The sequence below is a fragment of the Suricata suricatta genome, chromosome 12, assembly GCF_006229205.1.
Source record: "Suricata suricatta isolate VVHF042 chromosome 12, meerkat_22Aug2017_6uvM2_HiC, whole genome shotgun sequence".
In the NCBI taxonomy this organism is placed as follows: domain Eukaryota; kingdom Metazoa; phylum Chordata; class Mammalia; order Carnivora; family Herpestidae; genus Suricata; species Suricata suricatta.
The window spans coordinates 20,199,743-20,226,155 of NC_043711.1; the positions used below are offsets into that span (position 1 = coordinate 20,199,743).

The 26,413-nt window shown below is 53.8% G+C and overlaps 1 protein-coding gene across 4 annotated transcripts in view; it reads right to left on the reverse strand.

Annotated features, from left to right (window-relative positions):
• The window catches only part of POC1A (POC1 centriolar protein A), a 73,994-nt gene that overhangs the window by 41,996 nt on the left and 5,585 nt on the right, over positions 1-26,413 (reverse strand). For 3 of the 4 annotated variants that reach the window (XM_029918513.1, XM_029918515.1, XM_029918514.1), the window contains 5 exons: positions 25,657-25,764; positions 24,623-24,738; positions 16,573-16,706; positions 5,952-6,020; positions 3,448-3,546 (listed from right to left, as the gene is read on the reverse strand). In XM_029918513.1, coding sequence (XP_029774373.1) covers positions 3,448-3,546; positions 5,952-6,020; positions 16,573-16,706; positions 24,623-24,738; positions 25,657-25,764 — 526 coding nt within the window. Of the gene's footprint in view, positions 1-815; positions 1,005-3,447; positions 3,547-5,951; positions 6,021-16,572; positions 16,707-24,622; positions 24,739-25,656; positions 25,765-26,413 lie in introns of those variants that run through there. The other variant, XM_029918516.1, reaches the window with a different exon arrangement.

A 26,413-nucleotide genomic window follows, 5' to 3' on the forward strand; every position in this document is an offset into this window, starting at 1 on the left:
AGTGTGACAGGCCAAATGACATTTTTAGAAAATAGACTTCTGTTAGAAATAGGCTAGAGACCTGAGCCACAGCTGCAGGGGCAAGCCCAAATCCGGCCTGATCAAGCAGACGCAGGGGCTCCAGAGACCTCCCACTTGGAGCGGCCTGACCTCTGTGCTGTCACCAGCCCCTCCTGCCACGAGGACATCCCTACCCCAGCCTCAGTCCCACTCTCCTCCTGCTGCTGCAGCAGCCTCCCTTCTGGGCTCACTCTTGAGGCAGGGGTTAATGCAGTGACTCTCAACTGGGGGCGATTCTGCCTCCCAGGAGACATTTGGAAATGCCTGAGGACATTTTTGGTTGTCACAAGTAGAGGGGTGGGGAGATGCTGGCATCTAGTGGGTGGAAGCCAGGGATACTGCTAAACACCCTACAATGCACAGGACAGCCCCTGTAGCAAAGATTTAGCTGTCACCGAGGCTGACTGGAGAGACAGTATGTGGACAGGTGAGGGGCAGGGGCTCATCAGATGCACCGGCTCCCGGCACATGGCTGCAGTGCACCTGGGGTCCCGGAGGAGCTGAGACGCCCTGGCCAGCCATGGAATCAGTCACTGTATCTCCGTGCCACCAAAGCCTTGGGGCAGGAAGGGGAGACTATACTCGTCAGCTTCCCTACCCACCACGGGGGCAAACCTAACCACCAGGCAGTGCTGGACCAACTGGCTCTCCCGGGCTTGGGAAGACGAGAAAACTCTATGGATGCTGGCGATTATATCTGCGTAGCAACATGAATGTACATAATGCAACTGGGCTGTAAGCGTAAAAATGGTTAACAGGAGACATTTTATGTCATGTATATAAAAAGCCACAAAACAAACAAACAAAAAAAACCCTTAGCGCTCCTCTTGTCCTGGGAGTCTTGAGATCAGAGACACTCCTACAAGTGTACTCCACGTGGTCTGCTTTGGCGTGGGTGTGTGTCTGGATGAGGGCCCATACATCTCCTCAGCGTCCCAAAGGGGCTTGTGATAAATAAGGGAAGAGCCATAAACAAAGAACAATTTTAGGACTAATAAGTCAAGTTGCTATATGGGTCAGCAGAGTTCAGCTATGTCATACATGGGGTCCTCAGAGCCTGCCTATCGGGATACGCTGGTCCCATCATGGAAACAGAGGTTTGGGAAGAGCGGGTGCTTGGCCTGGGACCAGACAGCCAGGGTTCAGACCCAGTTCTCTGACCCTAGAGGCCATATCCTTTCCTCTGTTTGAGTCCACGTGGTGACACCTGGTGCAACTGTGACTATAGCTCTACCACGGGCCTAAAGGTAGTAGGGGGACAGATGGTTTTCCCCGAGCACTGGTGAGCGGCTATCCCAATCATACCAAACCCTGCCCTGTCCTGTTGGCCTCCCTCACCCCGAACGCCTTCTCGCTAGATTATCAGGTCCCACAGCCCTAGGATGCAAGAGTGCTCCATACCCCATATCTGAGCAGGACTGAAAGGACAAGAGGCAGGTTGACTAAGCTACTTTCCTAATGGCCACAAGAAAAGGAGCACGGGACTCTACTCTTGCAGATGGTTACTGACCATTCCTAAGAGACAGGTGCAGTGCCCTTCCCCGGGATGGGGAAGAACTGCCAGACAGCCCTCTGTCCCCTGCAGCTTCTAGCTCAGTCAGCCTTGCTCAGAGGGGTCAGTGTGGTGAGCCTACAGGTCCAGGCACCTAGGGCAAGTGACTAAGCCCAGGTGTTTCATCTGTAAGAGTAGTAACTCTGTCCCCTCAGCCTGACGAGGTAGGGGATAAACAGGGCAGCACACGTAAAGGCTTTGGCTGGACTTGGTTCACTGCAAATGCCCAACAGACTGGGAGCTACAGGGAGATGGCACAGACCCTGCAGAATCCCAGTACTACAGTTTGAAAAATGCCTTCTAGCAGTGTCTGGATGGCTCAGCTGGTTGAGCATTGGACTTCGCTGACTGAGTTTGGCTCAGGTCATGATCTCATGGTTTGTGAATTTGAGCCCCACATCAGGCTCGCTGCTGTCAGCACAGAACCTGCTTCGGATCCTGTCCCCTCTCTCTCTGACCCACTCCAGCTTGCATGCTCTCTAAAAAATAAACATTTTGAAAGAAAGAAAAAAAGAGAGGAAGGAAGAAAGGAAGGAAGGAAAGAAGAAAGGAAGGAAGGAAGGAAGGAAGGAAGGAGGGAGGGAAGGAGGGAGGGAAGGAGGGAGGGAAGGAGGGAGGGAGGGAGGAAGGGAGGAAGGAAAGAAAGAAAAAGAAAGAAAGAAAGAAAGAAAGAAAGAAAGAAAGAAAGAAAGAAAGAAAGAGAGAGAGAGAGAGAGAAAGAAAGAAAGAAAGAAAGAAAGAAAGAAAGAAAGAAAGAAAGAAAGAAAGAAAGAAAGAAAGGGAAAGGAAAGTGAAAAGAAAAGAAAAGAAAATAAAAGAAAAGAAAAGAATAGAAAAGAATAGAAAAGAAAAGAAAAAAGAAAGAAAAGTGTCTTTCCAGGTGGACCAAATAGCAACAAAAAGACCACCCTGCAACCGGGTCATCCCCCAGCAAACCCCAAAGCTGAGAATTGGCTTCTCATTAGCAAATGTGGAAGAGAACAAAACCTCCCGGCCAAGGGCAACCCTTGGAGGAAAACTTTAAATCTCAAGCTGGCCCATTCCTAGAGGAAGCCCCAACACACAGGATGGGTTATGTTTAGAGGGGTGTGGGGGGCATGGGTGTCTCAGGCTGGGGTGGGGGATCCCTCTGCTGGAGCCAAAGAAACCTTGGGATGGACTCAGACTTCCTGGTTCTATTCTGGGCCAGCCTTGACTTGCTGGGGGCCTTGGGCAAGCTGCTTCCTGTTGTTCAAGCCAGTTTCCGTGGGTGGGAGAGGCTACACTGCCTCTAGGGTCCAGGAGGGAGAGATTCAAACAGCCTATGGCCAGTGGCACTTAATATCCTCAGGGCTCCACAGCCTTAGCTTCAAAGCTTATTTCAGCTAAAGCTGAATGCAACTTTATTCAATGAGATTGTATCAGTTCTCGAACCTCCCCCCACCTATTTTAATTCGGGAACACCAAATGCCCTTTTACCGACAAAAGTACTAAAAATGGCTTGTGGCTGAGGAACTTCCTTTCCATGGTTTAAAAAAAAAAAAAGGGAAGTGAGAGCAACAGGCTGGGCCTTTCCCATCCGTCCCAGCTGTGGCCCAGGCCCCACGCCCTCTAGGAACCCTCCACAGGGTCCTGTGGCCCAAGGCTCAGCAGGGGACAGGTCCTTCCTTTCCTCAACCAACAGTAGCACGTGGAAACAGCCCCTGACCAAATGGCACGGGGCCTCAGCACCCGCAGTCCCTGTGTCTTGCTCGTTCATTCTAGATTTGAAACAAAGTACAAGCGCCAAAGTATTATTCACTGTTCACCATGACCGCCCGTTTTAGGGCTCAGGACACACCTGCTGAGCCACTTACCAGATTCCCGGAGGAGGTGGCCAGGGTGGCTGGGGGCCGGTGCACTTTTATGACTTCTCCATAATCCGCAACATCAAAGTTACTCTTCCAAACCATCACCTGCCAAGACCCACAGGCACAGAGAATCAGGGGGAGAAAAACCCTTGCCAGTCCTGCTTCATGGAAAACATGGCCCAGAGGCCACCCCAAAGTTCTAGGCCAGTGGCAGAAGAGTCCCCACCAGACACCCCAACTCAACTCAGGGACCTGCCCCACCTCCCAGGCTTTCTGGACAGGCCTCGAGGAGACCTGGGTGCGCCATCAGGACGGACTCACTACATGCTGCCACAAGGCCTTTGCAATTGCTGGTCCCTCCCTGCAATGTCCCACCCCAAGTGCAGCCATCTCCTCAAGCTAAAGTGTCCTCTTCCACAGCATCTTCTCAGAGAGAGCTTCCTCGGGCTCCTTTTATCATAACTCTCTACTTATTTCCTTCATACCATCAGACTTGGTAGTTATTTAATTTGTCCCTCTTCCTCCTTTATTCATCTGTCTCCCCACTGAAATAGAAGCTCCTGAGGGTAGTGGCCTGGCCTGTTACACCAGACCACTGTGGTCAAATTTCTGGCTCCATGCCTTACTGTGTGGCTCTAGGCAAGGGACTCCACCTCTCTGTGACTCAGTTCCCTCGTTTGTGAGAAGGGGATGATCTTCCGACCTCACAGGAGACAGTTTGGCACAGACACTGGTACCCAAGGAGTCACGGGCAACACACACATTATTCCATGATCCACTTGAAGGGTTCCTATCCTAAGGCTCCTCCAACAAAAGCTTGGCAAACAGCCCCGCTGGGGAACAAGAATGATCCTACTGGAGGGGATCAGCCCCGTGTGGCTAACCTCTGCCAAGGTCACTTCTAGTACAGCGTGGCCAGTGCTCAGTGAGACCCCAGAAAAGACCTGTGTCCAGGTAAGATGAAAACTCAGCAAAGGAGACACTTTCCTGAGGCTGCTCCCTGAATCATGGCCATTACGGTCTCCCATTCCTCCCGCCTACAAGCTGAATTAGCACACCTCCCCCTTGTTCACAGGGCCATTTGTAACTGTACTGGTCTTGAAACATTCCTGGGAATAGAACAGTATTACGAATGTGAAGATTCAAGTCTCTCCAAAAAGGCTCAGAGCAGATTTTAATAAAGCAGCCAAGGAGCTGATAGCAGTGGCCGCCTGAGGAGGGCCCAGAGTAGGCGGAAGCCCTACTTTCTGCCAGGTCGCCTCTCGTACTATGAGACTTTCTTTTACCATGACTATTTTTAGTGTGACTTTACTGCAGTATTTTCCCTTATTTAAGCAATGAACCAGGCCTCTGCATCCAGGGACAGCTCACGGGTCCCCTTGGTCTTCCTCCTTCCTTGTCTGGTTAGCACAGGAACCAGTGCTGGTGGGGAGTGACACTCACTGCCTCTTATCCAGGCCATGCTGAAAGAGCTTCCAACAACCCTCTGCTTTCTGGGCAGAAACTCAATCCAGATCGGTCCACAGGGATAGGGCTGGGGCTCACTGGGAGGTCAATGGGATTTTCCTGGCTGAGCAGAGCTGAAAGGCCCAGCATCAAGAGAATGAACATTCTGGGGGCATCTGGATGGCTCAGTCGGTTAAGCATCTGACTCTTGATTTCGTCTCGGGTCATGATCTTACAGTTCATGAGATCGAGCCCCATGTCGGGCTCTGTGCCAAAAGCACAGAGCCTGCTTGGGATTCTCTCTCTCTTTCTGCCCTTCTGCCACTTGTACTCTCTTGCTCTCTCATAAATAAATAAATAACATTAAAAAAAAAGAGAGAGAGAGAACATTCTGGGCAGGTGGTAGCCGGGACAGGCAGAAAGCTTGGGCACACAAGGTGACAAGATGGGACAGGACCTCCTTACACGTGTCTTCTCCCTGTAGCCATGCAGTCCGGAAATCTGACCCCTCCAATAGTACACAAGTAGAACAGGAACAAAGGGGACAGATGACAGAGTTGGGGGCTCCAGGGCAGCCTCATCTCTGTCATCTGCTGGGACTCAAGTGTCCTCATCCACAGAATGGAGGGACTGGAGACCACGCCCATAGGGCCGCCATGAGGACTGATTGAAGTATGAAGCTTCTGCCTTGTTGCCCACATTGCCAGGCTATGTATGTATGTATCCCCCAATCACCTCATTACTCATTTCTAACCAGGAAAAAGAATTACTAAGAACCTTCATTTAAAGTTTTTCATGGCAACCATAGCTCAGGATCCTTCCAACCCACGCTGGTTTGAGCAGTGAGGGTTTTAAGTTGCTGCCACGGGGTCAGCACCCCTAGGAGACCTGCTTTAGGGAGACAAGCACCCTGGGTCTGAGCACCCCACCCCATGTTTCAGCCTTCATGGTCACTGAAAGCCACCAAGGAAGCCGGTGAAACCTGGTTCATCCTCAAGATGCTCTGGCCTCCTGTTCTCTCCTGAGAAGTATCAGCCAACACGCCTCAACCAATCTTTACTTACTTGTTCATCAGAACCTCCAGAAGCAAAATACTCTCCCGTTCTTGAAAAAGCAACAGCAGTGGCTGGACCCTGTCAGAACAAACAACAAAAAATAAACACCAAAGGTCACTGTAGATGCCAAACGCACAGGAAGAAAACCAGAAGCTCCTGGATGGGAGCGGCAGCAGGACAAAGGGCTGAGGGCCTCATTGAGCCCTTAGTCCTCCCCACCTTTGGCAGAGACACCTGCAGAGCTCAGCCATAAGTGCCACTGCTGAGGCCTCTGTCCCCCAGCACCACTGACAGCATGAAGGCCAGGCCAGGGCGTCATGGGTGGACAGAGAGGAGTGAGCAGGACACTGCACACTGATGGCGCTGCTGCGCAGCTATCACTGTGCCCACTTCCCAAGGATAACATGGAGGTCAGACAGGTGGACTGACTCATCCCAGGCCTAGCACTGGCACCAGAACTTGGGACCCCCTGGCCAAGGCCATGCTCCTCCCCCACACCGCCCTGCATCTGACCAGAGAAGTGCGCAGCCCCAAAGGGGAGCCAATGAGCAGAACAGAGTGCAGTCAGGGAGCCCAGGTGACACAAGAGGCCAGAATTGGGGTAGGAAGGAGGCTGAGGAGGGAGTTATGAAAGGTGTCTGAGCAGTGGAGCAATGAGAGATGCCTCTCTTTAATGTGCAAATCACTTTCTTTATGTTAGGACCTTGGGGAAAGAAGTGCCTGCGCCAGCTTCCCAGGTGGTGAAGGTCCGCACAACCATCAGATGGGAGATGCCAGACCTGTGCCATCAAAGCAGTGCTTTGAGGGCCCATGAGCACATCCAGGCTTGGAGCAGTGGGGAGGGGCATACTCCCCCAGTAAAGAGGGAGGGCTCTTCCCTACATGTCTGAAATCTACTGCAGAAAGATGCACGGAGCAAAAATCTATTCCCACAATACCGTGAACCATCTCTTCCTCCTGGCCAAACTTTCAGCGTGGCAGTACTGGGCATCCCCAAAACAAAACCAGATAAAAGAGATTCTCTCCTAACTGATGACAGCATGGCCACTATTATAAAGGCCACCTCAGTTCCTCCAGACCAGAGCAGGGAGCAGCAAGAGCCCCACCTGCCCAAATGAGATGCCTCCGGCCGTGGGGCACACCTAAGAGGTGGAGCTGGGGACAAGAGGAACACTGGGACACACCTTCCACTCGATACTGGAGAAGACCAGAGAAGTTCTGGGCTAGAAAACAGATCTGAAGTCATGGAACAAGACCAGCTTCTGCTTGCCCAGAAGAGACAGGCAGGTGGAAAGCTGCCCCTGGGCATACTGAGCAGGAGGGAATATGTCCCCCCACACTTCCCCAATCTATCCGTGGCTCCTCCTCTCCACGGTGCCCAGAAGGAAGGTGGTGAAGAAGAAAGTAAGTACAAGGCCAGCTAACACTAACCTGCACTAACCCACTTCATCTTCAGAGGATGGTTTGCATGCTTACCCTTCCTATAGGTGACGTGTCCCAGAGGGGAGACCAAGGCCCAAGAGGTCACAGACAAAGCCTCCAGCCTGTGCCTCTCTCTACCTTCTCTCGTAGATGGGTCTCCAAGGGCATGGGGTTGAGGGCAGTTGGGAGTCCTACATTGCCATCCAATAGGACAAAGGAGATCCATTCTTATGATGGGGAATGTTGATTGCACCAGTGAGTACGAAATGCCCAGGTGGAAGGCATCACATGCTCTAAGCGCAGGGCTGAGTGCAGGAGGGGGCGGGTCAGGCATCACTCTAATACTCTTCCGGGTGAACAATCCCCAAGGATTAACCCCAAGGGTTAACAAGGTGAACAGGACTTACAGGGGGGTGCGGGAAGGAAATTTCAGGTGACTTTTACTTGATTCTTGGAACTCTGTTAATTCCCCACACCTCGAACTCTGAAACAATGAGTATATGGTATTGCTATGTTAATATAAAAACAAAACAAATCTATTTTCATTTTGAGGAAAAACAAAAAAGGAAGAGAGAAAAGAGAAGGAAACCAGGACACGGAGTGTCAACAGAGATGGGCTCTTTGCCCGCCCAGAGCTCACTGAGGAATAGCGGGTTTCCAAGAAGTCACAGCAACTAAGGAACCAAACAAATACTCGTCAGCTAGTCTCCTTTCCTGTTGTCACTCAACCACTACATGCCAAATTGGGGACAAGATTCTGGAGGCCAAAGGCGCCTGGATGGCTTACTCAGTTAAGTGTCTGACTTTTAATTCTGGCTCAGGTCATGATCTCACGATATGTGGGATCTAGCCCTGTGTCAGGCTCTGGACTGAAACAGAGCGGACCCTGCCTGGGATTCTCTGTCTCCTCCTCTCTCGCGCTCTCTTTCCTCTTTTCAAAATAAATAAACTTAAAAAAAAAATTTCTGGAGGCCAAGCAGTGGCAGCACCACTGAAGAAGGCGGCCAGTGGCCTGTGGCTTGGTGGGAGACTGGGACCAGAAAGCAACTGCTAGAGCTTTCTCCAGAGTCCAAATACAAGGAAACTCTCTGGGGAGGATGCCAGCAACATACAAGCAGTAAGGGGAATCTTGGGGGTGAGACCCACAGTCTTCCCCAGCAGTGCCCATTTACCCCGAGGATTGCTCGCTCCTGCACCAGGTACCTTGGTGTTTCTGGAAAGAGCAACATTCCACAAAGGCTCTTGCCCCTCTGTGGGCCACAAAAGCAGCCGCAGGGAGCAGCTGGCCCAGGGCTCTGTTATGGGACAAAACCAGCAGGGATTGGAATGCAGACTGGGCTTCTCCACCACTGACAATCATCATCCCAACCCTTCTGCACCCAGACAACTCTGGCCCCCACCCACCTCGCCAGGCCCTTCCTCCTGCCCTCACTGGTGGTCCAGCCCCACTGGCCTACTCACTGCTCCTCACTGTGAGCTCCAGACAGTCTTCTCTTGCTTTAGGATCTTTCTGTGACCGCTGGCATTGAGCTCCTAACTCAGTTACTTCTAATCTCTCTCAGTTTTAAATAAACTCCTTTAAGGCTACACATTTGCCTCTGATTACCACCCTAGATATATCCCCAAAGTTTCCAATGTACAATATTCTCACTGGTGGCCACCTCCAAACATTCAGTTTCCACTGCGATTTTCTTTTAGCCCAGCAGCTACATTGAAGAGTGTATTCTAGCTTCCAAACAAGGGCTTGACAGCACTTTTATCACTGACAGTGATTCAACATGATACATGTTGAGATCATTCTGCCTTCAAGGTGGCTTATTCTTTTTTTGTTGATTAGTCACTCTGAATGCATTAGTTCACCAGCTCAGGACAGGAATGTTGCCAAGCTGTTTCTTCTCCCAGGCAAGACTCCGGGGCCTCTCCAGAGACTCCTGGGCATGACTCTGAGCTCTCAGCTGAGACTTTAGCAGTGTGGTCTGATTGCCAGAGGTGCCCACCTGCCTGAGATCCTGGTCCCCTCTGGCTCCAGGTCAGGTCCGTAGGCAGGGATGCCTCACAGGCTCAACCAGATCCTTCCCTCCCTTTCCAGATCTGGCCAGTCTTTGGTGAGACCATTCATCCTGCTTGGCCGTCACGAGCCCTGGATGCAGTCTGGCCTCCCACCCCACTCTCCCTCCCGACGCAGCCACACGTGGCCCTTGAGGTTAGCTGGACCCACACCCAGTTATTTCACCACATATGGTCTCTGCCTTGACAACCTTCAGACCCAAGTGCTTTCTTCACTCTTGAACAACAAAGTGTCAATCAAGAAAGTGAAAGCAAGCAAGCAACAAGCAAGCAAGGCAAGCAGGCAGGCAAAACAAACGAGCCCACGGTGTTTAGATTCCATAGCTTCTGGGTGACTTTCCCTCCAGGGCCCCTACAGCTGGTCCAGACCCCTCCGTTCTCCTTACTCACTTCCACCAAGCTACCGAAGGCCCCTGCACACCTGAACTTTAACCACTGTGCCCACAACAGCTATGCTGGCAAAGACCCAGCCAGGTACCCCATCCACCACCGCCTCACAAGGCTTTGTAATGCTTTTCACTGGCTACCAGCCAACAAACATTCATGTCACAACACATGCCTGGAGTCAAAAGTAACAGAAGTGTGGCCACTCAACAAAGATGCGGAGACCAAGGAGGCCTAAGCAGCCTCTGGCACGAGTGCTCTGGTCTCGGATTCCCCGGCTGCTTCTTCCACAAGCCCCCACACCAGGGAGGCTCCTGCGCTTCCTCACCAGCATCTGCTGTGGGCCGGCTCCTATGTCTGAGTAGTGGCCCCATGGACAAGGAGTGGGCTCTGGGAAGAGCTGGTGCCCAGAAATGCTAAGACTTGCTCTCGACCTTGGCCAAGGACACCTGGTCCCAATCCTCACCCCTGAGCTGCTGGCGGGGGACAAAGGGCCAGGCAGACCTCTTGGTTTACTCAGGTTGGAGTAGATGAGCTGTTCTCCCTCGTGATGTCCCTTCACCTCTCCCAGAAGGTGCCCAACCATCCAAACCAGGTCCGAGCTTCCCAAGCATAAACGTAATTCTCCAGAATGAAACGACTACACAGGGGCCGCAGAGCGCTGGAAGAAATGAGGTGGCAGGGATGCGGGGTGGGGGAGCATGTTCTGAGAGCCTCCTTCCACTGGGAGCCTCCTGAGGGGCAGCCCATGTGTCCCAGGCCACTGTCACACTGCTGCCTCTCCTCCTTGACTGTGTGCACCCCGTTACTGCCACTTCCTCAGCCCCAGCCTAGGCTCTGGCATGGCACAGGCTCCCAGGAACACGGGTGGATCCTATGCCCTGAGCTTGTGGTTTCACAGCAACCAAGCCCCGGAGAACAGTCCCCGGGGCAGGCAGCAGCCCTAGTTCTGGGTACCAGGCCCTAGTTGGATGCTGCTCACCTGCACCACGTGCCAGCTGGGGTGCCCAGTGATCCCCGTGCAGCTCAGTCGCCCCACAGCAACCCGAACACCAACTGCATAGCCATAAACACCAGATTTAACTCCCACCCACGTCCCGCCCACCATCCTCTCCCAAATAGCTCTGGGGACTCAAACCAAATGAGCATGGCTCAAGATTATGTTTCAGAAAATACAGAAAAATAAATCTGTATTTCTAGCACACTGCCCCCACACTTGCCACCCAGAGCTATGGGGGCCTCACTCAGGGCACAAGGCTTGGAACAACAGCTGCATTTGCTGGGGAAGCCCTTCCTTCTCCTGCTCTTCCCTGCTGCAAGGTGAGGGGTGGGACAGGATGGGGAGGCCCGTGTGCCCTGATACCCCTAAGTCTATACTGGATCCAGCAAAAGCAGAGGCTCCTTTTCCTCTTGCATAAGTGTCCCAGCTGTCGCAGATCCCCAGAATAAGACCTTCCAGAGCCCCAGAGAGGTCGGTGGCACCTCTGCCAGCCCCCTGCCAGCAGACACCTGGCCTATCTTCCAGGAGTTGGGCCCTAGAACACGGCCTGGTGGGCGGGACTAATAAAGGGCACGGCACACAGACCTGTGGACCACGGCACCAGCAGGCCACACCTACTCAGAGCAACTGGTGGGGACAAGTACATTCAGAGGAGTCACCACAGGGACAGATTTCAGGAGGTGTGTGACAAAAGAGAAACCAAAGCAAGAGGATGTTCTGGGGGAGATGAGGACAAGCCTATACCAAACAAAAAGCCAGATGAACCCTTGAAACACTCTGTGGGTAAGTGGGTGGAAGGAAAACAGGCACGCCCATCCCAACGGGGGAGTGGCTGATGGCTATGGCCCTGTGCCCTTCAAAGGGGGTGAAGCCATCAGAGTCCCCTGCCATGGATTCATCTTCCTACTAAGACTGACTGCCCATCCAGGGTGCCAGGACCATGCCCATAACAGAAACGTTCAATGGCCTTTTATTTATTTCTTTTTAAATGTTTATTTATTTTGAGAGAAAGAGACAAAGTGTGTGAACAGAGGAGGGACAGAGACATAGAGAATCCCAAGCAGACTCTGTGAGTCAGGGCAGAACCTGACGTGGGGCTTGATCCCATGGACCTTGAGATCATGACCTGAGCCAAAATCGAGTTGGACGCTTAACCAACTGAGCCACCCAAGCGTCCCATTCAATTGCCTTTTGAAGCACAGGATCTTTTCCAAGAGTTGAAGTGGAAAGGGACCAACATCTGTGAGGATCTACTATGTCTGGTGCTGGGAAACGTAGACACATCCTCTCCTGTTATGAGGCAGATACAGCAGTTCTTACAAATGAACTTACAAAAGTTTTACCAAAGTCAAGGTCTTGCCCAATGTCCCAGGATAGAGGCAATGCTGGAATGGTCTGACCTTGATGCCCAAGGCCTTTCCTCCCATCTGCAGCCTCCTGAAGTTCAGACTTATCAGCTGAACAAGATGCGAGAGTGCCCACAACTTTTCCAAACCAGAAACAGGTGGCTACAAGCTATTTGTTCCTGGAAATACTGCGGTGTTTCCTTAAAAAGCTGGGCACCATCACCTACCAGGTAAGGCTGTATGAACCCTTCTCAACTGAATGCATCCTAGCATGTGGCCTCAAAACAAGAAGCTGGCACAGGTGACTGGTGCAGACTCTACCAGCTCAAGCCACGGAGAGAGAAATTGCTTCCATGCTCCCAGGGACAAAGGCAGAAGAAAGAGGACAATGTAGCACAGCCAGGCTGGCAGCGCCCTCCCTTCTCTGTCCACCTGGGCAGATCAGGCTGGAGGCAGACAGATACTCTACTGCTCAGCCCAACCCCTGCCTTGGCAAAGGGGTCAGCGTCTGCTTGGGTTGTGTTTGGGAACTTGCCACGCGCTACCTCCTCATCGCTGAGGCCCCTCACAGATGGAGCAGCAGAGCTATTGAGGGGCTGGGTCCCAAGGGCTAGAGCCAGCAAAGGGCTTGCTCGCCTCTTAGGCCCGCCACCCAGTAGCCAATAACGTGAAAGCACTCACATGTGGAAGCCTCTGCAGGGCCACATGGGCCACAGCTGCAGCCAAGGAACTACTTCCAGGGTACAGGCTGTGTGGCATCAGGCTCCCATGGGGCAGGAGCCTCTCTGTCCCCAGCTACATCCCCTGAAGGGCCCTTTGTCGCTGAGTCCCAAAGCCAGGACTTCAGAAGGAAAGCACCAGAATCCTTGAGGCCCATGATAAACTTATAATTGACATCCACCCCTTACCTCACCAAGTGAGTCAGCCTCACATGGGCCAATGGGAGGTGTGACCAAGCATGCTAGAAAACCACCAAACTGCTGCTCTGGTCAGACACCTGGGTTGACAAGCTGCCCTCAATGCAGTCCAGAAGACCCGGACTGCATTGGGTGACCCTGATCCTAGCTCTGGCACTTGGTAAGTGCCTCCATCCTGGTGCCCCTGTGCCTTCAAAAGACAACTAACTAAACAGATGGGGCACCTGGGTGGCTCAGCAGGTTAAGCCTCCAACTTTGGCTCAGGTCATGATCTCACAGTTTGTGGGTTCAAGCCCCATGTAGGGCTCTGTGCTGACAACTCAGAGCCTGGAGCCTGGTTCAGATTCTGTGTACACCTCCCCTCCCTCCCCCTCCCCCTCCCCAGCTCGTGCTCTCGCTCTCTCTCAAAAACAAACATCAAAAGACAACTAAATGGCCTATCAGACTTCCAGCCTCAACCCAGGTAAGAGAGTGTCAGCCCAACAACACTGCTTCCCCCGACCCTTCTCCTCCCTGATGCTCCCTCGGCACTCCCCTCAGAGGAGCTGGCTTGGGCCTTGCCCTCTCTCGAGACACAGGCACTTCCCTGGCACACACCCAGAGCCCCCTCCCAGCTGAGGGCTGTCTCACCCCTAGTGTCGGCTTCCTGAGGCTGGCTTCTGTCAGCTGGTGCACCGCCTCCTGCCCAGCCGGCCCTGCCTTTCTCCCAGGTGTGGAACTGAAAGCAAGAGGGGTGTGCTCCACTTGGCCAAAAAACTCAGTAGCCTTCCCTCCCACAGTTCTCTCTGGGCCATGCCCAGGGACAGTCACAAGGATGTCCTCCAAGTCTAAATCAAAGTTTCATGTGGTTCCCTCCTGCTGAACCAGAAAGAGGTCATGTAGCAGCAAGGCTAGGGCACAGCAGCCACAAGGCCTGCTGGTCCCCTCCACAGACCAGTGATCTAAAAACAAGAGTGAAATCACAACTTGACATCTAAAAGCCTGGAGGAGGGGTGGGGGAGGGGGTGCCTGGGTAGCTCAGTGGGTTAAGTGTTCGGGACTTTGGCTCAGGTCATGATCTCACAGTTCATGAGTTCAAGCCCCATGTCAGGCTCTGTGCTGACAGCTTGGAGCCTGGAGCCTGCTTCGGTTTCTGTGTCTCCCTGCCTCTCTCTGCCTCTCCTTCACTTGTGGATGCGTTCTCGCTCTCTCTCAAAAATAAATAAACTTTAAATAGATAAATAAATGGGTGACTGGGTGGCTCAGTTGGTTAAGGGTGCCGACTTTGGTCGGCTCAGGTCATGATCTCTCGGTTCATGAGTTCAAGCCCCGTGTCAGGCTCTGTGCTGACAGCTCGGACCTTGGAGCCTACTTTAGATTCTGTGTCTCCTTCTCTCCCTGCCCCTTCCCCACTCACTGTCTCTGTCTCTCAAGATACAGAAAAAAAATTGTTTTAATAGATAAATAAAATAAAAGTGGATGTGTGAGGCAAGTGAGTATGCTAGAAACCATAGAGACTTTGATACTTGTCCCAGCTCTGCCACCCCAAGCTGCATGGGACCCGGCAATTCATACCACTCTCTTGGCCTCAGTTGCCCCACCTGGATCAAAAGTACTTTCAAATCAGTGACCCTCATCTATGGGACAGAACCCCTGGGCACTGGGGACCCAGTGGGGATCCCTGGGGCCACTCAGTCACATACTTCAAGAACTGGCTAGTGGTAGCTGGGCCTCATGGGAGCACAGAACGTGAACGCTCAAGTCACCAAACAGCCCTGCTGTGCATCTTCCTGTAAAGACGGGCCAGGGAATGGACTTCATGAGCAGGGAGCCCAAGAGGACTATCCATCTGCATGGGGCTATGCAAACCCAGCTGTCCTTTGGCCTAGTTCCCACATTTCCAGGTTCAACAGCAGACAAGCAACTGCACTGTCTCGCTTGGTCCCTGTTTCACTTCTCCAGAACACCACCAGTGGGTTTCCTTTATGTGCTTGATGCTGTGCCCAAACGCGGGACTGGCATTCAGACACCCCATTTCTAATGTTATCAGGCTAAGAAGTGAGTCAGCTGTTTAAAGAACCCTTACACACACACACACACACACACACACACACACGGCACAGCCCTGGGCATGCATCTGTTTGCATGATGTTTCTGGATATTGCTTTCTCTTTCTTTCTGTTTGCATGATGTTTCTGGATATTGCTTTCTCTTTCTTTCTGTGGGGAGGAGAGACAGCACCATTTGTGTGGTTTTCAAATGGCCTCCTGTTCATAAGATCTCAAACTGGTCACACCTGGATCCGAATAACTGACTTGCCAAAGAACTAACAAAGGTGGCTCTGCACCAAGAGCAGAGGTTGCCCAGCCCAGTGGCCAGATATTACACTTGGATGTGCCAGCTACGGGGCGGGTAGGATGTGTCCTGCACTCCAGACATGTGACATAGAAAACAAGGGGCCACCACGGGCTGAGGGCAGCAAGCAGCCTTCCACTGCAAGGAAGCAGAAGAAAAGGCCCATGCTCCCATGCTGAGCCCTGGCCACTGGCCTGCACGTACCTGTCTCAGATGGCCGTGGATCCAGAGCTCTAGTTAAACACCTCACACCTTGCTTCCTGCCCGAGATACACGGCACCCTAGGGTCTCCCTCAGCCCTTGAGAGCCTATGCCTACCCTCCACTCTGCCTGCCCCCTGCTCACAGGTGGAGAAGGGGACAAATTAAAAGCTCTGGTCTCTGCACATCATGTCCAACTTGGGTGTGGCAACTATGTCCCAACAGGAGACATTCCAATGACTGCTCTGTCCAGCAGGAGACAGCTCAGCCACAATTGGGGGACCGTGCTCAGGGGGTCGGTGAGAGTGACTTCCAGGCCAGCTGCTTGGAGCGTGGCAGGCAGCCCACCTTACCACTGCCCACTGCCTGGCCAATGCCCACTGAGGGAGTCCAGGGCACCAGCTGCATTGGCAAAGATCGCTCAGAGAGGTCCCTTGATTCAATCCCAGGAATTCCCAAACACATACACAGGAAGATGTCCACTCTAAGCACTCGCCTCGGAGATACACCTGTTAGTTTCTGTCTCCAAAGGCATCAATGTTTGCAGAACCCCCCAGAGACCCCAGGGGCAATTCAGGGCATGGGGTCCAGGGCTCTATTCAACTAGTGGACCAAGGGATGCCTGAGGTCATTGGGGGCAGATTCCATGCAGCTCCCTGGGGGGAGGTATGCCAACCATGTCGGGATGGCTCCAGCCCACTCCCAACCAAGTTAGCTCCTGCACCCTCTTCTCAACTGCTGTACCAGGCCCAGCACTTCTGCCAGAGCTCACAGGTCCCATGAGGGGCAAACCTGTTTCTGCTTTTCACTCCACTGCCCAGAATGTGAAGGGACCACAGAAGCCATCCCTAACAGGCTCCAAGACAAGGCCTACCTCAGGGGAACCCCAGCCCTGCATGCGCCTCCAGGCAGCACCTCTGCCTCCCTCCACACCACTCAGTGCCAGGCCGATGGCCTCACCTGATGCCCATGAAGAGTATAGAGCAGTCGGCCCTCCATGAGGTCCAGGATCTTCAGGGTCGAGTCGCTGGAGGCTGTGAGCAGGTAGTTTCCAGATGGGTGGAAGGAGAGTGCATTCACCGCTGCACTGTGCACTAGGGAAGGGACATCCGTCAGACACTGGCTAGGAGGCTGGGGGATACAGCTGAAGCCCAGACACCAGCAATCGGGGCCAACCGAGGCTCGATGCAGGGCTGGGCCGAGTGGTCACAGCTCCAAGGAGCTGTGGGGAGCCCCACAAGGATTTCCCAGGAGAGCAGCACAGCCAAAGTACAAGAGCAGACTCGCCCAGAGCGAGGACTGGCAGCGGGAGACTCAGGGCAGGCAGGCGCACAGGCGACAAGGCTGGTGGAATCAGGGGATTCCCCCACCTGTCGCACCACACAGAGCGTTGAGCTCCAACAAGACGCTCCATCTGTCTTTCATACTGCTACTCAGGGCAAAGTGGATGGAAAAGAAAGCCCCTGAAGGGCCGATACCATGCCCCTGCCCTACAAGAGTGTGGGGCAGGCGGGCAGATGATAAGACACACTCTCAGCAGCTAGTCAGGCCTGGGGACCTCCCCACTGGTCCACCTATTGCCTTGAGCAGGCACCCTGACACACCTGAGCCAGTTTCTCCGGCTGAACCATGGCACTCACATGTTAGGGGTGCTGGGGGGATAAGCCTGCCTATGAGCCCTCTGTGCAGAGTGAGCCCTCAGATGTGTCTCTCTGCTGCCCCTGGTGTCACACGCAGCTTTTAGGTCCTGGGACCTTACCCAACACTCAACAGCTCAACCTCATCCGTGACTTTCTTTTCCCCCACTGGCCTGACACAAGCCCCACCATCCATCCCGGTGTCCCTCACTCTGCAAGATCCAGCCAGCCCAGCGCGACCAGCTCTCCAGGTGTTCCCCATGCGCCTGGGGGACTCTTGCCCACCTCTTCCCCTGACCTTGAAGCTCACTGTTCAGTTACCTCCTCCGAGAAGCCTCCTGGCCTCATTGGGGCCACCCCCTTGAACTGTGCACGCCTCACAGCAGTATTTTACATTTACATGTAACTATTTGATTCAGGGCTGGTCCCCCATGAGACTGTGTGCTCTGTCAGGCAGGGGCTGTGTTGGGTCCTTGCCTCAGAGTCAGGCACTGAGCAGGCTGCAGAAAGCAGTGGGTGAGTGGACCCACGCAGGCCACATGGGGACAACAATGCGAGGACCAGCTATATCACAGCTTCTAAAGCAGCCGCCGAAGAAGAGCCCATGGTTGGCATACTTCCCCCCATACAGGCCTGGTGGGGGACACCAGCGGGGGGAAGGTAACCGCAGCTCGCCGAATCAGGACAGCCACAAACAGAAAGGTAACTTCTAAAACCAACCCCTCATCCTGGCCCTGTGAGGCTGTAAGAAGGCCAGTAAACACATCCACCACAAAATGGCCTTCAGAGGAATCCACAGAGGTCCACGGAGCCCCTCAGATACCAGCCCAGCTGATGTGCTCATATGCCTGGGGAATGTGGGAACGTGTTCCGAGAACACCGAGGGGAGACAGCCAGGGCTTTACATAACATGATATTTATGCCTGAACACTCTTGAAGCACCAGAACTCCAGGAGCCAGCCTGCAGAGGGGCTGATGGGGTCTGGGGAGGGGGAGGTCAGCATCCTCAATGTTTACTTAGATTTGGGGCACAGAGAGCAAAAGAATACAGCCAGAGCTGACCCCAGCAGGAACCGAATGGGTGCCAGCCACAGGCAATAGCAGAAAGAACATTAGCAATGCAGAGTGTGACTGTCACCACCCACATGTGGAGGGGCACACACACGTGCAGAGGGATGTGGAGAGAAGCTCCAGGTAGGGCCCTCCTGTATAGTCCTGTGCTGGATAGAAATAAGGGAGTTTTTACTCTGCATACTTCCAGAAATGTTTTTTTAACCATCAGTATATAGTCACTGTGATTACACAACTGGGTAAATAATAGAAAGCAAATCCTTCCCAGGGCACCTGCATGGCTCAGTTATCAAGCATCTGACTCTTGATTTCAGCTCAGGTCGTGATCTCATGGTTCGTGAGTTCAAGCCCAACATCAGGTTCCTTGCTGACAGTGCAGAGCCTGCTTGGGATTATCTCGTTCTCTGCCCCTCCCCCACTCACATGTGCTGTCTCTCTCAAAATAGATAAATTAAAAAAAAAAAAGTGTGGTGTGGAGGCACCTGAGTGGCTCAGTCGGTTAAGCGTCTGACTTCAGCTCAGGTCTTAATCTCATGGTTCATGGCTTTGACCCTCACATCAGGCTCTGGGCTGATAGCTCAGAGCCTGGAACCTTCTTCGGATTCTGTGTCTCCCTCTCTCTGCCCCTCCCCTACTTGTGTTCTCTCTCTCTCTGTCTCAAAAATAAAACATTAAAAAACAAAATAGATCCTTCCCTCCCCTGAACAGACAGTTGTGTCCGGGGAGACGGAGCCCAGGCCTAGCTTGGCATCGCCCTGCCAGCACTTCAGGTTGTGAGTCTGTAGGCTAAGAGTTAGTGCCCCGTACTCCGGAGGGGCCAGCTGTGCCCACCAGATTGCTGGGTCACACTAGTGGTGAAGCGAGGTGCGAGGAGGGCCAAAACACCATGAGCTGCCCCCAGGGGAGCCTTGATTCCCCCAGTCTCACAGCAGAACAGCCGTCCTATACCCCATCTCCCCAAATGCTGCCCTGGCACGTCTGCCTCCCTGAGCCTGGAGAAGGGCACTCTATTCTCGTTTCTGCGGCACTTGGCAGCCTGTACTGGAAAGAACGCCACCCCAGCCCACCTGAGATGAAGCTGGCAGAGGAGCAGCCAGGATCTGGAGGGCGGATCAGGGAGGGTGAGCTCGGGAGCCCAGGGCTTCCCAGCACCACCAGGCTGGCGGGGTCAGAATGTGCATACCATGCTAGGGCCTCCCACCTGGGTAGCTCTACCGGGGGAGGGAATCTCTTCCAGAGGAAGGGCACCATGAGCCCAGCTCCACTATAAATGGCAGAACTATCCAAGGCCTCCTAGCTGGGGTGGAAACATCTGGAACCATTTACTCCAGAAGGCGGCTCAGATTGGGGGGTGAGGATATACCAGACGCCAAGACCTATTGCCTTTCCCTCCTCGTTCTCCTGCCTTGCCCACCAGCCCCACCAGCCTGGGGCAGCCGCTCTGGCTCTATAGAGGTGGGAGAGCCATTCTAGGGAGGCCCTGTCCTAAGAGTCCCCCAGGTAGGTTCCCACCACTAAGTCCTAAGCAGTGACTGTGCAGGATTAATCCACATTTCATCAAGCCCAAAGCTCACAGGCCCTCTTCTTGCTTCCATGGCAGTTATCTGATGGCAGATTGCCATTTGGGCACAGCTGTGGACTCCTGGCAACAGAGAGACTCCAACTCAAGGTCAGAGGTATACTGACATCAAGATTCTACACGCCACCAGGAGCCCAGAGAGGGTGGGATCGAGGCCACTGCAGACCGTGCCCTGAGAACTGGCCATGGCTTGTGGGCAGCACGTAGAGTCCTAGGTACCCACAATCCACTCTGCCCACATGGCTCCACGAGTACAAGCCCCTGCAAATCTGGCCCACTGCCCAGTAGGCTCCAAACTGACTGCGGAGCCCAGAGAACCCCCAGGTACCCAAGTAGGAGGTGCCTTTCTAAAGCAGGCCGCACCGGACTGAGTCCTACCCCACCTTCATCCCAAAGGGCTCAGCTCACTTCACCCAGGGGGGGCTTCTCATGATATGCAACTGCACTACCCACGACTTTGGGTTTACAAGGGGCTACAGATTCATACACTGAAGGTGCTCTGATCCTAGCAGGGAAGGATGCTCAAAACTCTCCCCTCTTTGTGAATGTCACATAAATGCCCACTTGGGGATGGTGGAAAGGAGGCAATGAGTTGGCCAGATCAGGTGGGACAGGGCACTGCCTCCTGACGAACGTTTGTGGTCTCAGAAACCAAGCGAAGAGTACAGGCCTGCCCCACCGGCTGCACAGCTGCCTTAAAATCCTTCATGACTATATGTGAGGTAGGACAGAGGGGTGTGTTAAGAACCAATGGAGGGGCTGCCTGGGCAGCTCAGTCGGTTAAGTGACTGATTTCGGCTCAAGTCATGATCTCAAGGTTTGTGAGTTCGAGCTCCACATTGGGCTCTGTGCTGAGAGTTCAGAGCCTGAAGCCTGATTTAGAGTCTGTGTCTCTCTCTCTCTCTTTCTGCCCCTTTCCTGCTCCCCCTCTGTCTCTTTCTCTCAAAAAACAAACAAATGTCAAAAAAAAAAAAAAAAAAAAAAAAAAGAACCGAGGGACAGAGAACCTGGAACTGAGCTCTAATTGGAATTTCTGGAGAGGCTCAAGCCAAGGCCTCCCAGAGGCCTCAGGAAGTAAATAACTAGAATCAACACAGTGTAAGAACCCAGCAAGGGGTGGTGGACAGAATGCCAGACGCAGACCCCCAACTTCCCAGCTGTGTGATCGTGGGCAAGCCTTAAACTCCCCATCTTTGAAATGGGGAGCAGCCCTAACATCTACCTGGGACCTGCACGTGCCTGTAAACGGCAAACCACATTATGGGTTCCGGATGGGGGCTGCTGCTCAGATGTTTAAACAGCCTTGATGTGGGCTCAGAGCATTTGGAGCCGAACTCACCTCCATGGGGACGAGCGCTCCGAGGGCTCCAACAGCCCCACCGGCTCCTTGCAGAACTGGGAAACCAGAACTGCTCCCCACAGTGACAGGCCAGAGCCAAGAAATTCCTTGCCGGAGCAAAATGGTGCCAGCTGCGCACTGTTGCCCAGAGCAACTCCCAACAACCTAACATGGGACAGGAAGCGTCCTCCAGAAAGCACAGCCATGGGGTAGCTGGACACGGGCAGCCTACGACTGCTGCCCACATACTGCAGTAGCATGAATCGAACTGTCTCAGAAAAGCCCAACAGTCTCATGTGCCCACAGCCCACTCAGGAGTGCCTGGTTCTCACCCAGAGTCACCAAGTGTCATGGTGTCCCTAAAAACTCTCCTCTGGTTTTCCCAGGAATCGGGGACAGAAAATAGCTCAGGTGTCTGCTGTCAGAGGGCCAGGAGACCTTCTGGGGGAATCGGCCCCCAAACAGATGCCCCAGCACCTCCAAGGGTGGGGGAGCAGCTGCTACGAAGGGGCCAGGGAGAGCCTCTCAGGTAGAGGAGCTCTTAAGGGGAGCCACTAGGCCTGAGCAGACCTGGCCGGGGCACTCTAGCAGCACAGAGGGTGATCTAGAAGCAGTGGGAAGCACTGCTGCCCCGTGAATACCTACCACGCGCCATGCACTGGGCAGGGAGCTGAGGACACCCAGTTGTGTACAGGGTATTCCAAGCCACGCGAGGCCTCTGATCTATAATGGGGTGGCTCAGGAAGGAGACACTGAGTAGCTCTGGCACAGAGGAAAGGACAAAAGCAAAAACTCACTGAAATCTCTCTGCAGAGCCCGTCAACCTCATGCACCCAAGGCCCCCTCAGGACTTGGCTCCTGATGCCACCTGAGACCTCCCACTGCCTCCCCAGTCCTGCCAGTCACAGATCCCTCCCCCCAATGCCAAGCCTGCTCCTCACTCAAAAACCCCAGGGACCTCTCCCCAGCATCTGCTGCCCCCTCAACTGCTCTGCATCACTCTGCCTCCTGACCACCCTCTTTGGGAGACTCTGCTTTCCTCCACTGGTTCTGCCCCCCTCCGCCCTGCCATGATGGGAGGGGGCTCCCACCCCTCACACTAACTGCTTTGTGGACCTTTCCCTTCATGGCCCCTCAATCCCAGGGACCCAGGATATGGCCTGAGACCTTCTCAAGCCCCAGGAATGGCCCCTCTACCCACAGCATCACCTTCCAACTCTATTCCTTCTCCAAAACCCATCCCCTGGGCCTGAACCCTGCCCTATTGGATGCCCAGCTCTCACTCAGACATGCAGTGTAGGCGGACTATCACCCAGACACTCAGCAGTGCTGAGATCCACCCACACAGGCACTCAGCATTGCTGTCCTCTCAGATGTACCTTCACTCTGCAAACCATGGGACAGTCCCACCACTGCCAGCCACGCTGCATCTTTGGGACCATGGGCCAGAGTATGGCATTCAAGGTCCTCCCCAGTGGATACCTACTGGTGCACCCCTCAAACAGCAGGTCCAGGCTCCTGATCCATCAGAGGTGAGGCTGGACCCTCCCAGGGTCAGCTAGAGATCCTCTCCCCACAATGTGAAGATTTATGTGGTACAAAATAATTTAAAAAATAAATAAATGAAGTCTTATAGGGCACAAACCATGTTTCTAGCACTCTATTATAATCCTCATGTGGATTCCCAACAGTTCTTCACAAACCCCATAAAGTACTATTACCACCCCATTTACAGATAGGAAACAGCCTATGCCACTAACCTTCCCATCTCTCCTGACCCACACTCAGAGGCGCCTTTCTGCCCAGCACTCCTTTGCACCTGCCAAACTTCCCCTAGTCAACTGTGCAGATGGTGCCCAATCTCCAATCCAGGCCTGGCCCAGAAGAGAGGGCCCTAACCCTGAAGGAGAGGAAGGAGAGGTGTGGTCTCCAAGTACAAGGTAAACCCCATATTTGCTTTGTTCTAGAAGCTCTGTCTGAAATGGTATCTGGGACAAACCCCAGGGCTCACTGTAGAGAAAGGAACCACTTAAGTGGCTGGCCTCTGCCACCTGGTGGTGGTGTAGGGTAGTGCAGGCCTTGACTGATGGGGCTCATCTTGCCCACAGACCAGACTCCAGAACCAAGACTTGGCAGCACCAGCCAGCATCATCATGAACATAGTGCCCGTTTTCTGTTTTCTGCCAGGCACTCTCTAAGTTCTTCATACAGACCAACTCGTAACCCTCCCAACGGACCTTTGAGAGCAGCCCTAACACTGCCCCAAGGTGCTCAGAGGAGTCAAGTGACCTCTCCAACGTCACACAACTAGCATCGCTGAGGCTGGCTGCGGAGCCCACCACCACTATGTGTGCTTCTCAAGACCAGGAGCCTCTCTCCCTTCTTAGGAGGTCTGTTTGCTAGGGTTACCTCAAGAAAGTGCTGTCCTCATCATCTGAGAATGAGCTAGAAAGGGCTTAAAGGAAAGGTCTGAATGCCAAGCCTCACATCTTTGTTCAGATGCATCTGTCCTGTTTTCAGGTGTGAATTCTAGAAGTGGCCCATGGACTTTAAGCCCAGTCCTAAGTCAACAACCATGGGTCTTCAAACAACTCCAGCTCCACCCCTCCCTGGTCTCAGCCCCAGGCCCCCAGGCCCCCCTCTGTGTGCTCCTTGCACAGGGGCCATCCTGTGGCGCCTCACCAGCTTCCTTCCCTGGCCACATCCCCACCACTGAGGTGACTCATGGCCCTGCCCAGTCACACTGCTCTCAAGACAGCTCCATACGCCAGTACCTTCAGCGGGCACCTCCTAATCACACCGGAGTCAGCTCCTGCTCCAATTCCCAGCTGCAGCCTAACGCCAGCCCACAGTGAGGGCCTCCTGCTCTGCCTCCCAAGGGCTACAATTAAATCAGGGACACAACTGCAGGGCCTGTGTCCTGGCCTCTAGCCTAAGTTGACCCTCCACATGGCTCATGGCTCCATATCTGTGGAGGACATCACGAGGCCAAAAGTGGCCAAGGTCTCCAGACACTGACCTCTTTTGAGAGATCTGTCCCCTTCACCTGGAGGCAAATAGCGTGGGCAGCCCCTGAGTAGTGGCACCTGAGCAGAGCCCCGCCAGAGAGCCACTAAGAGCTCCTCACCCGGCCCTGCAGTGCACAAGACACTGTCAGCTCGTGAGCAGGCACCAAAGGGCTTGGGGACACCAGGCAGTGCCATGATCCGCCAATGTCCCAATTGGGCATGGCCACAACACAGACTACTCGCCCCTGGCGATGCCAGCAGGCCCGGGACTTCTCCGCACTGACCAGGGCCACCCTCAGGCCCATTTAAGCAGCACGGCAATGAGCCCGACGCCTGGCTCCACACCGTCCCGCCGTGGCTGCTCACGGACACTCACGCTGATAGTGCTGCAAGAGCCGGTGCGTCCGCACGTCCCACACCTTCACTGTGTTGTCCATACCGGCGGCAGCAATGCACGTGCCGCTGGGGTGGAAGTCCACGTAGGTGACAAAGCTGGAAAGACAGGGGCCACCGCATGCTATAGGAGGGCTGTCTTGGCTCAGAACAGACCTGAAAACATCTGGCACTTTCCCACCCCTGCGTGCCTGCTCAGGCTGTCCTCTCAACCCAGAATACCTCTCTTCTGCCCTGTTTCTTTACCAGATGGCTAAGGAATAGCAAGGAAAGGGTGAGAACAGTGGCTAGCAGTAAGCAGAGGTAGCCTCGCCAGGGAGCAAATCCCAACATCTACTTCTAAATACAAGTAGATAAAATGGTCTTCAGCCCAAATGTGAGCCGATGGCTCAGTGGTTTTCAGAGGTGGAGCTGGTGCCCTCATCAGAGCAGGAGGCAGGGCAAGCCCTGCCAGCTGAGGCCCAGTCCCAAAGGGCCAACAGTGCCCCAGGGTCGCTGGTTCACCCATCTCCAGGAGACAGGCCAAGGGCCCTCAATACACCCACACCTACCAGCCAGGGTGGTATCACCGCCAGCTCTCAGGAGGAGCCTGTCTTCGGGGCCCCAAGCCCAACTGAGGAGGGCAGACGCTGGGCTTCGCTGAGCCCAGAGCAGGCAAGTCCCTCTCCTGGTGACGTGGCACCAGATGAACAGCCTCCAAGAACTTACAAGAACCTGACAAGCTTTTTCCTTCAGAAAGCCATCACCATAGGTAACATACTAACATAATTTAGGGGGGTCCAGGGCCAGGGTCACTTGCTTTCAGATAGACATGTCACAATTCGGAGAACTGGAGAGGCCCCAAGAGCTACACGCCTTGAAGCTAAGCACCCCTGTTGTTTGTGGGGATGAGGGTGAGGCTGAACCTCCCATTCACATAGCAAAAGCTTCAGAGACAGAGCGTAGCAGAGGCGTGGCTCCGCATGAGGCTGCTGGGGCCCCTGAAGTGCCAGAGGGGGACAGGGTCTGGTGACTTACCCGCCATGCTCACAGTAAGAGTGGACACACTCCCGGGTAGTCTTATCCCACAGTTTGACTGTCTTGTCGTCACTGGCAGACACAATGAGCCGCCCGTCGGGAGAGAACCTGAACCAGGGAGGGCACAAGTCACACCACCATCATGGGTGCTGCACCCTGTCATCCACAGCCATCTTTCTGTACCGCCCACCACCCAATCTCAGAACTCACCAAAGCTACACACCCTGCCCAGACCCTGAGTGATCCTGGCAAGTGGCTTTCCCTCTGTGAGATGGGTAAGAACGGCGCCTAACTCATGGGGAGCAGGGAGCAGCGTCGGGCGCACAAGGCCCCCCGCACTGCGCGTGGTGACGTCTGATGCTTTCAGCATGAAGGTGGTCCAAAGCCCACCATCAGCACTGTTATCCTGTTCCCAGGTCCCCTGAGTCTCCAGACTTCCTCACACAGACACAAAAGGGAGAGCCAGCCTCCAGACCAGCCCCCTCAGAAGTCTGGGCCCCCATCTGACAGCTCAAGCAAAATCAACTTCTGAGAGTCACACTCTGGTTCAAACACTAACTCTGCCACTAACCCCACAAGATACTGCACTCTCCTGAGCCTCAGCGTCCTCATCTGCATAATGAGAATGACACCACTAAGCTTGCAGAACTGCCATGAAGAGTGACAAGAAAACGTATAGTGGCAGCCGTGACATCATCTTGTTGCTATTGCTCATAAACAGCCCCTGCTGACTTGCTTTGGGCCTGATCAACACAGA